Source organism: Diadema antillarum, unplaced genomic scaffold (genome assembly GCF_040938485.1).
Source record: "Diadema antillarum isolate AM-2024a unplaced genomic scaffold, OU_Dant_1.0 scf00000043, whole genome shotgun sequence".
NCBI classification, from domain to species: domain Eukaryota; kingdom Metazoa; phylum Echinodermata; class Echinoidea; order Diadematoida; family Diadematidae; genus Diadema; species Diadema antillarum.
This window is the reverse complement of record NW_027270932.1, coordinates 2,056,790-2,070,055: the sequence shown is the minus strand read 5'-3', so window position 1 is coordinate 2,070,055 and position 13,266 is coordinate 2,056,790. Positions and strand designations below refer to the sequence as shown.

General features: G+C 37.6%; 1 protein-coding gene across 1 annotated transcript in view; it reads right to left on the bottom strand.

Moving 5' to 3' along the window:
• Positions 1 to 6,374: 6,374 nt before the first annotated feature.
• The window catches only part of LOC139713462 (serine/threonine-protein kinase Nek1-like), a 43,817-nt gene continuing 36,925 nt past the window's right edge, over positions 6,375 to 13,266 (bottom strand). The window contains exon 39 of the mRNA XM_071625192.1: positions 6,375 to 8,035. Within this exon, the coding sequence (XP_071481293.1) occupies positions 8,022 to 8,035 (14 nt within the window). The 3' untranslated portion in view covers positions 6,375 to 8,021. The remainder of the gene's footprint in view (positions 8,036 to 13,266) is intronic.

Below are 13,266 nucleotides of genomic sequence, written 5' to 3'. Positions count from 1 at the left end.
TTTCTTTATACTGTTGTACGCATTATGACTCACAAGCTGTAGTAGTCTCCTCATCCAGCGGTTCCAACACAAAAATTTTAAAAATTCATAACTTTTGCATCGATTGTCCCAATTTTCCTCAAACTTTCACTGATGTGTTCTACTGATATTGTTGCATTTTCTCAATCATTATGTTTATGAAGGTGAACTTGTCCTTTAACTTGTACATGTTTCTATTTTTAGTAAGACATTTTATTAATACTCTGTACTTAGGAAACCTCCTGCACCAAAAGTTTCTCAATGTCGCGATTCAGCATGCTTTAAAACAATCAACATTTGTCTGTAACCACTTACTGTAACCAAATTGAATGGGGTTGTCTGCAAGATGTAGGTAAGAAGTACTGTAATAGTTTTATTCCTTGAAATAGTATTTAGATTGATCACTTTGAGAGTATCAATGCTGAGATCAGAACACACACACATATATATGTATGTATATATATATATACAGGGTGGCCCAGAAAGAACGGAACGCCTAAGATCATTAATTTCACCAATATTGTGGCAAATATGTCATTATTTTACATACTATTGGAAAGGCCATTCTTTTTCCAAGACAATGACACCAAGTTCTTGAATTTTGGTTGATGTGTTATGATTTTAGGACCATTTTTATCAACCCTTGCAATTTTCAAAATGTGATCATTTTGCACTCTCAGAGATACCGAAACTAGCGACAATTCGGCTTGTCATAGAACCAGTAGCATTCACAATGTGCGGAATGTGGGGCGGACAATGACAATCACACCGTCCGCCCCACATTCCACACATTGTGAACGCTACTGGTTCTATGACAAGCCGAATTGTCACTAGTTTCGGTATCTCTGAGAGTGCAAAATGATCACATTTTGAAAATTGCAAGGGTTGATAAAAATGGTCCTAAAATCATAACACATCAACCAAAATTCAAGAACTTGGTGTCATTGTCTTGGAAAAAGAATGGTCTTTCCAATAGTATGCAAAATAATGATATATTTGCAACAATATTGCTGAAATTAAAGATCTTAGGTGTTCTGTTCTTTTTGGGCCACCCTGTATATATATATATATATTTTTTTTTTTTTTTTTTTTTTTTTTTTGGGGGGGGGGGGGGGGACATACTGCATATTTGGGTTTCATTCTCCTTTAAAGGGAACCCAGACCCAAAGAGCAATGTGGATTGAGTGAAAGCAGCAAGATTAGTAGAACACAACAGTGAAAGTTCTAGGAAAATCGGACCGCTGGATGAGGAGACTACTATGACGAATGTGTGGACAACAATATAAAGAAAATATAAAGAAAATTCCACAAATCTTCACTTTTCTCGCACAATGAAAGAGCACTTGACTAACAGCTTTCATAAAGCATGGGGAATACTGTCAGTATCAAGTTGACGGAAGGTGTAATTTTCATGAAAAATGATTTTTTTTTTTTTTTTTGGAATTCCATTTATACTTTCTTTATACTGTTGTCCATCCACACATACGTCATAACCTCTAGTAGTCTCCTAATCCAGCAGTTCCAACACCAAAACTTTAAAGGACAAGTTCACCTTCATATACATGTGGATTGAGTGAAGGCAACAATATTAGTAGAACACATCAGTGAAAGTTTGGGGAAAATCCGACAATCCGTTCAAAAGTTATGAATTTTTAAAATATCTGTGCAATCACTGCTGGAGAAGACTACTACAGTGTATGATGTCACATGCGTACAACGATATAAGGAATATAAAAAGAGAATTTCACAAAACTTGACTTTTTGAATAAAGTGCACATTTCCTCAACTTGTTACTGACTTATGTTAGGGGTAATATTATTCCCCCTGACTTCTGAAAGAGAGAAGTCGAGTGTTCTTTTATTATGTGAGAAAAGTGAGAATATCTTGAATTTTCTTTATACTTTCTTTATATCGTTGTACTCATATGACATCACAAGCTATAGTAGTCTTCTCATCCAGCTGTGACTGAGCAGAAACTTGAAAAATTCATAACTTTTGAACGGATTGTCCAATTTTCCTCAAACTCTCATTGATGTGTTCTACAAATATTGCTGCATTCACTCAACCCAAATGTCTATGAAGGTGAACTTGTCCTTTAACAATTCATAACTTTTGCATCGATTGTCTAATTTTCCTCAAACTTTCACTGATAGGTTCTACTGATGTTGCTGCTTTCACTCAGTCCACAGTTCTCTTTGGGTTTCATTCCCCTTTCAGGTCCACAAAGTAGACAAAGCAAAGTGAAGAAATTACAAACTACTCAAACCACTTTAAAAAGACATGTGTGAATTGGAAGGCATGTACAAAACTCCATTCACGCAAGACAATCCGTCATAGACAGCAATGCAACCCAACAATTGTCTCTTCTGCAATATTTTATTGACACACATATTTCACCATCATACATTACGAAAGAGTCTTCTCAATGCCAGTTTGCATGTTAAGTACACTTTCAATAGTACATACCTCTGGGGGATACGTCACCGTGTATTTTAGTGCATTGCATGCTTTGGCTGTCAAATATTGCTTGGTAACAGCTAGCAAGCTATGAACCAACTTGCCTTTACTTTATGATATAAGAATCAAAATTTACAAAATGAAGGAAACTTAACTGTGAAAAGTGTGCAAAAGGAAACATCCATGATTTTTATACATGAAGAAAAGAGCCAAACAAGAAAACATATAATATTTAGCGCATTGGAGCTGACAGTCTTTTTCGCAGCATGAAATGTTTGCAAAATGCCACTGGCATCCAATGCATTTATTTGTGAGTGAATGTTAAAGTGTTTGTAAGGGGATATGATCATCAAACAAGAAATGTTTCCAGTAACTACTGTAAAATCAGAAGTATTCGCAGCATAAAATTTTTGCGAATTGGAGCTGAAGGCCTTTTTCACAGCATGAAATGTTTGCAAATTGCCACTTGCATGGATTACTTAGGTCTGTCTTAATTTTTAAGCCCAATGGGATATGATGCAAAGATAAAAGGAATGGAATCAGAGAAAGTGAGTGGCAACTGACAAATATCAGCAAATGAAATGACCATTTTTTTTAAGTTTGAGATTTCAGCAATTGCCTCCCTCTTTACAATTGAAATTGTAAGATTGCCACTGCTGATCAACATTTTTTACAAAAAAAGGAACCAGTGGGAATCGAACCGATTTGATTCCTGCTCCTTTGATCCCGCTGGCTCTTTTCCAATATGCTTTCTAAAAATGTAGATCAGCAGTCACAATCTCACAGATTTCATTGGTACAGAGGGAGACAAATTGAAGAAAACTTCAGCCTTATATGTTCACCCCTCTGCTGAACAACCTCTTGCCTTCACAACCATTTTTGTGATGTGTTAAAATCAAACAGGGCTGTACAATGCACATCCCTTACATTCTCATGGAGTTAACTCCCTCAAGGGTAATTTGCACTTTCTACCTGCGAAAATGTACCAAAAAGAAAAAAAAAAATTTAAGCTGCACATTAAAGAGCACATCAGCATATTACAGTGGCACACAGCATGTTAGCATGTACCACTAAGCTTCCAAACAAAGGGACACCCAATTAACAAATTTATTTGCTTACAATGGGGTACCACTTTCAACAAGGTGAATTCGGCGGTCCCAGTTTCCCATTTTCGTTTACAGCTGGTCTGTTTTTTAATCACATTTTCAAGGTCATGTTATATAAAGGTAAAATCGGCTATCCCCGTAATGTCCCTATAACGGGATTTCAATGTAACTAAAGAAGAACTAAGGTCCCTGGTACACTCTTTGTGGAGACCAGTTTCCAATTTGGTACACTGGTTCATTCACTCTAGACTGAAAGTGGTTTAATCACTCTTTGACTTGTACATGTATCGCTTGAGAGAATTTGCCTTCACAATTCAATGCAAATACAGTTCGACCTCGATTATCCGGCCTCCTTTTATCCGGAAATCTCTATTATCCGGACGCGTTCACGAAGTGAAGGACTTTTATTTTTTTCGGCCAAAAATTGAGAAAAAACAGAGACTTTAAACTCAATTAAAATTTCTACAAAACACACACGATTTACCTACAATATTCCCGACAGAACTAACATAAATTCACACAACATTATCATCGTAAAAGTAAGCAGTTATGATCTATCGGGATTACAATTTTTCGCAGGCTAGAGTAGATTACACTACCGTTGCAGGGTACGCTACCTGCCTAGCTGCCAGTGCACTGGGACGGCAGCTTGGACGGCAGCTATATACATTAACATTGTGTCTCCCATATCCGGCCAATTCGCTTATCCGGATGAGCGCAGGTCCCGACATGGCCGAATAATTGAGGTTGAACTGTAGACCATATTACGAACACTAACAGGTTCTCTTGTATGATATCGAAAGTGCTTGAAACTGCTGTTTTTGGGTTTTTTTCTCTCCTCAAAGTCAGAGAAATTATGACTCATAGATTTTAATCATAAAACATCCTGGCAAGACATATCCGAAAAACACAAAAGCAAAAAATTAGGAGTGGCTGTTGAAATAAATATCAATCATATTTTCAATTTGCACACAGATTTCACATGCTAGTGCCTAATTGTGGAATGCAATAAATGTAGTACTCATTTGAAGATGGGAAACATAAGAAGTCTATAGAAAAGAATGGACGGAAAGGAAAAACAAAGAAAAACATTTGCACATTATTAAAAAAACAGAAATTCTAGTACATGTACCTATCATGCTAGATTTCCAATACTTCACTGGCACAATGCTTGCCCCATGTCCATATCATCAGATATAGGTCCAAACTAGAGAACTCTGAATACATTGTACTGTACCTGGTAGGACTGGAGTTAAAGGTTTAGTCAAATGTGTACGCAGGCGCAAGGCGCAAGTTTCCTATAGAGACCTACGCTATCGACCTGTCTTTAGCGCTTACGCTGTGACCCATTTCCCCCGAGTCCGAAGAAGTCCGATCCACTGTAGTCAGTGGTCCGAGCACAGTTCGGCTCATGATTCGGCTGAGGGAGATGACAGCTTTAGCAAACTTCTTTTGTGATGTCATGATAAGAAGCACATATGCACGCACCCTGGCATTACTACAGACTGCGTGATGCGCAGAGAAGACAACGAACGCAACGTTACTTAGCAACACCTACAGGCTTTACTTTTGATGACAGCTCAACTTTGGCAATCTTCGTATCAATGCTAACAGTGATCGGCAGTATCATCAACAGCGCCCTCTACACTACCGGGACTATGCGCCTTTAAGGAGATTCATTTCAGTCCACATGTGACCATGTACAAGAAACCTGTCATTCCTAAATGACAAATGCTGATAAACACAAGATAGACAATCTTAACTCACATTAGACACACATCATTTGGTTTTTCTCCCACATACACTTTTGAATTGACTGTACTGAGTGACACTGTAAAGAACAACCTAGGGGTAGTTCTACCAGCTTCTGCAAAAAGGACATAAGTCATACACGTCCACTTGATAAAACAATTTATGACTGCTGATCACTGCCAATGGATCAAGACACATGTATACAGTGTACACTGGGAAAGAGAAAGAGCAAAATACAAGTCGGCTTTGCAGCGGCAACCAAAGCTGTTGTTACCCTAAAACGAGATTCTATGGTTTTTCTCTACTCTTATGAATACGCATTACATTTCATGAATATGTATCGCATTATCTCACATGGGAGGGAAGAAAATCATGAGAGAGGAACATGGAAATTGGAAACACACACAAATACATAGACACACAAACACGCACACATATGTGTGCTTCTCATTGTATGTTACTGTGTCTCTGGTTGAATTGAAAAACCAAGTTTGCTGTGACAGTGTGATGGTGTCCCATCTGGAAAAGTGGAAATTTTCCGCAGTGTTGAAATTTTGCCCATTTTGCACACCCAGAAACTTGCACGAAAATGAAAGCATGCAAATATTTTTGCTTGCCAAATGTTTCAATATGTCATGTCTTGATTTTCATGTCTGGAATTAAAAAGCATGCAAAACTCATCTTACCCAGGTGAACGCAAAAAAAAAATTCCTCACTCAAAAATATCCACTTTCACAGTACTAGCAGGTGGAAAAAGCAACCCTATATAGGTATTATTCATAATTATGCTGCTGACTATAATCTTCACAAGAAATACCATCATCTTTATATATATAACACACATAAATATACATATCATTATATTTGACACAGAAAGTGTCATCTACATAGATGCACACATTGTGTTCTTCTAGAACACTGATCATCAAACTGCATACCAGTATACATCATTCAAGGTATAAAATGCTTTGAATGCCTGACAGAAGAATGCAGTGCACTCCTGTCATACATGTCCTCGGGACTGGTGGTTTTCTTCTGAAATACAATGTAGCTGAACAGTACAGCACATAAAGATATACATATGAATGATAAATTAGGGGCCTGGATTTTTACTGCATTGTAACAAGAATTTTGCTGTAATCATGTTTGTCGTAACAGGAGTGCACTGTACTATGAATGAAATCAACAGTACTTCAGTCCCACTAATTCATTGTGAAGTACTGATACTACAATTTCCTACCCACAGTCACTGCCACAGGATTATATCACTCGCATGGTGGAGTACACTAGTGGTGCTTTGGTTTGAATACTGCTTATCTACTTTATTCTTGAATGTACTAAGTCCACTCTGAAGAGAGACTCAATCTACAGTAAGTAAAATGAATAATGAACAAATGAATACGAGTACTGCGAATTAATTAGTAAGTATTTGGCCACTACAATCAATGTTCAATTTCTAAAGTAGCAGAAAATTCAAGACTGAGTTTTGGCATGCACGAAAGCAGACCATTGAAATGCCTCTTACCTGCTGCTTCGCATGATTTGACTAATAATCAATTTATCTATCTTTTGTGAATACCAGTTAAAAGAATGAATACAAACAGTGCACCCTTGTAATGAATACTCCTGCAATATGTCAATGACAAAATTCTGGCATCAAATGAGCCTTTGGTAGTGGGTGAATACGTATGTGAGTACACTGGAAAATACAAATAAAGGGAAAACACTCACATTACCCTTCATCTTGGTAGCATCATTATCAAACTCCACTGCAGAATTTTAAACTAACATACCTGATGAGAAGCACTAGAGAGAAAGCCCAGAGATAATTGAATGATTTCTCGCATTCCTACAACATAGTGTTACACAGAATCGTCATTGTCGGAGTTCACAGAAATCACCACAGGCATGACAACTGGAGGTATCTACGCTATTGAGCTTGTTCCCCACAGGGAGCACCGGCTGATACAAAGTCTACTACCATAGAAAGAAATTATTTATATGACAATGTTATTCAACTAGAGGAAGAAAGACAGAAAAAAAACACACTTCAAAGAGTGCATGTTCATGTATTTTATCATTGATTTCATCAAAGTGAATTGGATTAACTGCAGTGCATAAGCCGACAAGACTACACTGACACGGTCCATAATATCAGCTGATGAAAAGTACAAAACACAAGGAAAAAAACAAACACATACAGAACAATACTATGAGAGCCGCATTTATTCATAAAAAGAGTCAGACTTGCTCAAACTGGAAGTGCCATTTAAACTACAATATCAGTGTAATTATAAGTCTCTTTGGACAGCAAAGTGTGCATAGATCTAGATTTCTTTGCAGAATTCTTCCGAGCTGGGAAGAACTTTCTGGCGCCAAGTAATGGTGTTTTCGTCTCTCATCAGTCTAATCAACGTGAGAGTTTGCTAGACCAATCAACCAGAAGGGGGGAATACCAAGCTGTTTCACCGTTAAAGTGCTTCCGTCTGCTTTTTTTACTAATCTCCTCTTTTCCCCTTTAATATCTTTCTTGTTTTTCTTTCATCGATCAAATTCTGCAATCCTGCATCAAAGGACAGCTAGCAAATCTAGCTTTCCATCAACAACAGATCCCATTTTCCCATAGCATTTTAGCTTTGTTTAGGGACCCGACACCTCTGATTGGCTTCTGGCATGTTTGGCGCCCTCTCAGTCGTCATTGTCTGTAGGGAAGAGAGAGAGCGAGATAGAGACAGAAAGAAAGAGAAGGAAGAATAACATGACTACATGAAAGCTTGCACTACAGGCTTTGGCAAAGAAAGGGACACATCACACACACTAAAAATTATGAAAATAAATGAAGTTACGGCAAAACATGTAACTACACGAAACATGAAAAATGCATACATAAATAGCATATTAATGAACAGCTGAATGAGTGTAGTGGAAAGGAAAGAAATTGAATCAGGCAAACAGAAAGATATTTAGCAAATATGATTTTTTTTTTTAATGTCTGCTCTGTTCCATGAATGATTTCACAAAGATTAGAAGTGCAAAATTATTCAAAAATCTTGATATCATGAACAGTTAACATATTATACAACTTGTAATATTTAAAGCATTTTCAGTTGCCATCTAGTGCATCATTATACCCCTTTCACGGTAGTCACTCATGATAACCCTGGAGAATCAAGAGGTCGTCAAACATGGAACACCTGCTAGGAAAATGTCTTTCAAACTAGCTCGAGTTCCTGGTTGAATTTTCTTTTCTATGCTCTTCTGCAGTGCAAGTACGTTGCGATGCATACCCAAAATGACCTGAAAGAGGGTGTTAGTATGGTGACCTTGGCTTTTCAACCAGGAGTTTACCAACGATACCTTTCATACGAAAGCATCACTCACGAGATTGTAAGGACACTCAGGACTTTACCAGGGACAGTTCGAGGGTAAGATTTCTGAAAAGTCACCAGACGTCCTACCCGGGATTTTATTTGTGACACTTTTCATACTTCAGCGTCACGCCCACGTTCCCGTTAGATGACAGGTGAAATTTGCCGAGTATGAAAGGGGTATTAGAGAGGAATGTGTAATCCACACTGACAGGAAGAGACATTACAGCAAAAAGTAGATTCACAGTTACCATGGCAACAAAAAATATGAGTTTCAAAGCAGTATATACTGAGCAGAAACTGCAACTGACTTCAGAGATGACTTCTTTCTGTGAGAGCGATGGGTTTTATGCCATTGAAATCAAATGCTTTAAAATATACAAGCACAGCAGCAACGGTGGCACAGTTAACCACGTTCATCAACAAAAGTCTTACGAATTAGGCATACATAGAATAAAACAAAAGATATGTGACGTTAGTAATAACTGCATGTGCCAAAGACAGAGTATTTACAGAGTAATATACTGTGAAACTCGTGTTAGTAGTGCAACAAGTAGCAGTGTTCTTGACTAAAGTCAACTTCAATGATTTTTCCATAAGACTACATTATCATATCCATCAACAGTCATATCTTGACAACAGAAAAGAAGTGTCCTATTGTTTTTTACATATTACTGCCTATCAAAAGGAATGTGATTTCTTCCTCTTTCTCTCTTCTTAACTATCCTCTACGAAGGAATACCAAAACACCCAACAATACATGATGTATGAAATTGACCTCATAATTCCCTCTTTAAACAAACAAACAAACAAACCAATTTAGACCGCAGACAAATCAGAAACAGAGTAGATTCTACTTTTAACAGACTGAATACAGACGGAATTTCTCTCTGGCATAATAATAGCCAGCATGCTTCCACACGATCACCCTGTAAAGTTTGGTGAAACATTTTCAAAGTAAGGCATGCACATATTAAAGTAACTAACTATGTAGTGATAATTCAGGCACGTGCTTCTTTTTCCGTAACAACAGTTCAGCTGGAGAGGAGATACTACATACATAATCCTAACCAGCTTTATCCACAGTGTATGTGTTTATGTTTTTAAATGCATTGTAGGGTTGCAAACACATATTTTGATATTTATGTATTCCTTGTGACGATTACTTACGAACAAGAGCATCAATACAGACAACTACATGAATACATAATTTATGCAATTGGTATTCCTCACAGATATGAAAGTTACCACATAAAATGCAGATATTACAACCAACAACTCAACGCACAGGTATTCAATTGCGCTACTTCATCACGGCATGTTGATAAATTACTCAAATGTCTGTGTACTGTCAAATTTTAGCCAAATCCACTTTTCAGGCATTTCACATGATGCATCTATGTAAAAAGCAAGGCAAGTTTGCTATATGCTATATGATTGCTATTATATGTACAGTTAAAGTGTGGTTTTGACTTCCTTCTTTTGTCTCCTGCACATCTTGGAGAATGACATAAAGTACATAAATATTAAATTGCAAAGAATTATTTTCTAATGGTTGACAACTTCTGTATAATACACGCTCAAATCTCGATCATTTAATAACAAATTGAATGCATGGAAACGAATGCGTGTTTTTAGGCACGTCCTGTCTTTTTCTTGTGTGTGTGTGTGTGTGTGTGTGTGTGTGTTTTTATCCCTAAACAAAATTACATCTGCCATTATCTTCAGTTATAAACACAATATTCACAATATGCCTGCTTCAAAAGTCCTCTGACGTTGTTGTTGTTGCTGCCATAGTAAGCCAAGGAATGTACCCTGCAACAAGAGACTGAGGTTGCCCTGGCAACAATATCATTACACAGTGCCTGGGTCCTCTAGCAGTGATAACCATATATGTACATCTAGTTGTGATCCGTCATACAAAAATAATATTTGTACTGGGTATCTTAGACATTGATGACAAACAAACCCATAAAGTGATTGTTACAAAGTCTACTGGAGCAATGGATTATGAGCACGGAAATATGGATTTTTTTTTTCCAATTTCACACAATATTAGTTTAATTAAAGCCCCACTGACATATTGAGGACCATATATGAGCTTCCATAGTTAAATGACAAATTATTACATATGAATAACTCCTTCACTGCTTCCACAACCAATGTTATGTCAAGCAAGTATTAGCATTCCTGGTAACGGTTAAATATGGTAAGTGTGGCAGGTAGCTGCTGAGTTGTGGTTGTATAATAAGCTGATGATACATGTAGGTAGTGCTGATGTCTGGATGAATGAACGACAAGCGTCAAGGTGGATGGTGGATGGTCAGCCGGTGTATGACTGTACGAGCGATCACAGAGTCAAGCTATCGGTTGTGGTTGCATGCATTCTAGGAGGTGTGCATGCTATTTGGCCTTGTTACTTCTTAAGCGCTGGTATAAGGGTTAGGTAAAAAAATGAATGGAAACAAGAATCGACACGATGTGAATGTGTGTATGTGTGTGGAGGTTTCCTGAGTGTGTAGAGGTGTGCTATCCGTGGGGTCCAGTGGAATGACTCGGAGTTGTGGGGTGTGTCATGAGAACAGTGGGCCACAGTCTCTGTGAAGGATACACTACAAACCCACTTGCCTTGGCCTACTCAAATTCATTGCTGGGGCAAGTAATATTAATTGGTGCCTGCCTGTTAAATGTATGTATGGGGATGGCGTCTCGCCCCAACGTCGCTTCACTTTTGGCAGGTGAGAGAATCTAAACTTTATAAACTCCCCTGATATGAGCTTTGAAAGCAGATATGCAATTGTATAAATCAATGCATCGCAGTTGGAAGGGAGTCTGGACAGGTCCAAATGATTCTTACACTGTACATCACAACACTTAGAAAGGCTAACTTTATCCGACAATAGATGATCGCTGTTTTGTTTTTGTTTACCCGTTTCATTTTTTTATTGGGAGCGAGGCTAACACTCCCTATGCTTGCTGGTGTGTCTCACTTTTCTAAACAAGTCATGAAAGGTGTCTAGCGATATATAAAACTGATGGGCTCTTGCACTGTTTTCCCCACCTCGCAGTCATACCACTGTACCTCCACAGCTAAATCTTACTGCTACAACTGTACAATCATATCAAATCAAATATAATCATGTCATATTTACATGCAGACTTATTTTTGCAGCACAATGCAGCTCTGTCGGATGCAGTTAATCATGATCTATCAAAAATATGACACAGAGGCAAACTCAGGGTTAGTCTTTCTCAATGGAACATGCTGTCTGCAAAACAATGCAAAATTCTAGAATAGTCATGCTTCAGAATCATTTCATACAACTTTGAAAAAAAAAACAACAGAAAATAATGCTGGGGAGTTAGGGAGAGAAAACAATAAATTTTGTTTTCCTCATGTCAAATAATATTTTCATTACATAGTACCTGGTAAAATAACTTAATCATACATATACTCCATTTTGATGAATATGAAAAAAAAAATAATAATACAAGCGAAAAAGCAGAAAAATTAAGTTGAGTGATATCAATACTCTTGACTGCAAGAGATTATCACAAGGGGCCTTTCAAAACATATTCAACCAAAAAAATCCTCTTATTTGTGGCTATAACTACTCTATTAAGTCCCTTTGCAATATTCTAATGATATGCAGTTTCTTCAAGAGAACGCTTTGCTAAGATCAGCAAAACATGAATGACCATGGCCCTCTCTGCCAAGCTAAATCTCTAAGGAGGGACTCTGAATACAGCGGCATGGTTCTTCAGATTTGAACACCTACTCCAAAATGTCACATAATTCTGTGAGGGAAATGATGCCCTGCTAGCCAATAACTTTGATGACAGACTGATAGATACTTTTGAAAACTTGTACCGTATGTGTAGGGTAGACTATGAAAATAAAATCAGTCAATCATCTAGCAGTCTTGGTGTGATGTTATTAAATATTTGAGAAACACCACAACCAGACGTTTCCCACTGACAACATTTTGTGGACTGTGGGGTAAGTGTGCAAGCGAGCTACGAGAATATGAACATATCATGAGAGAGGGTGAGGTGTACTGGGAAAGAGGGAGGGGCATAATGTACAGTTCTGGGTGAGGTGAGGATTTAGCTTTTAACGTTTTGCGAGATATTCAGAAACCACTTTATGAGATGTCAAAGAGCATGCAATTCTACGGGGTATCAAAAGTTAATTTGATGAAAATCGGTTTTGAAATGGCTGAGATATTCAAAAACAAGGTGAAACAAAGAGATCCTAATAAAAGGTATGGCCTGTCGCCTTTTATTATTATCACTTTTTTTGATATCTCAGCCATTCGAAAACCAATTTTCATCTAATAAACGTTGAATCCTTCTTAAAATATCATGCTCTTTCATATTTCATGAGAGGTTTCTCATTATCTCACTTTGGAATGCTATAAACCTGAATCCCTACCTCAACCAGTACTGTACAGTCCCTTAAAAAAAAAAGACAACTGCCACACCACTGCACACTTTGCTTCCACCGCAGAGATCATCCATCACATCAAACAAACACTTGCCATGTCCTCCAACACATGCCATTA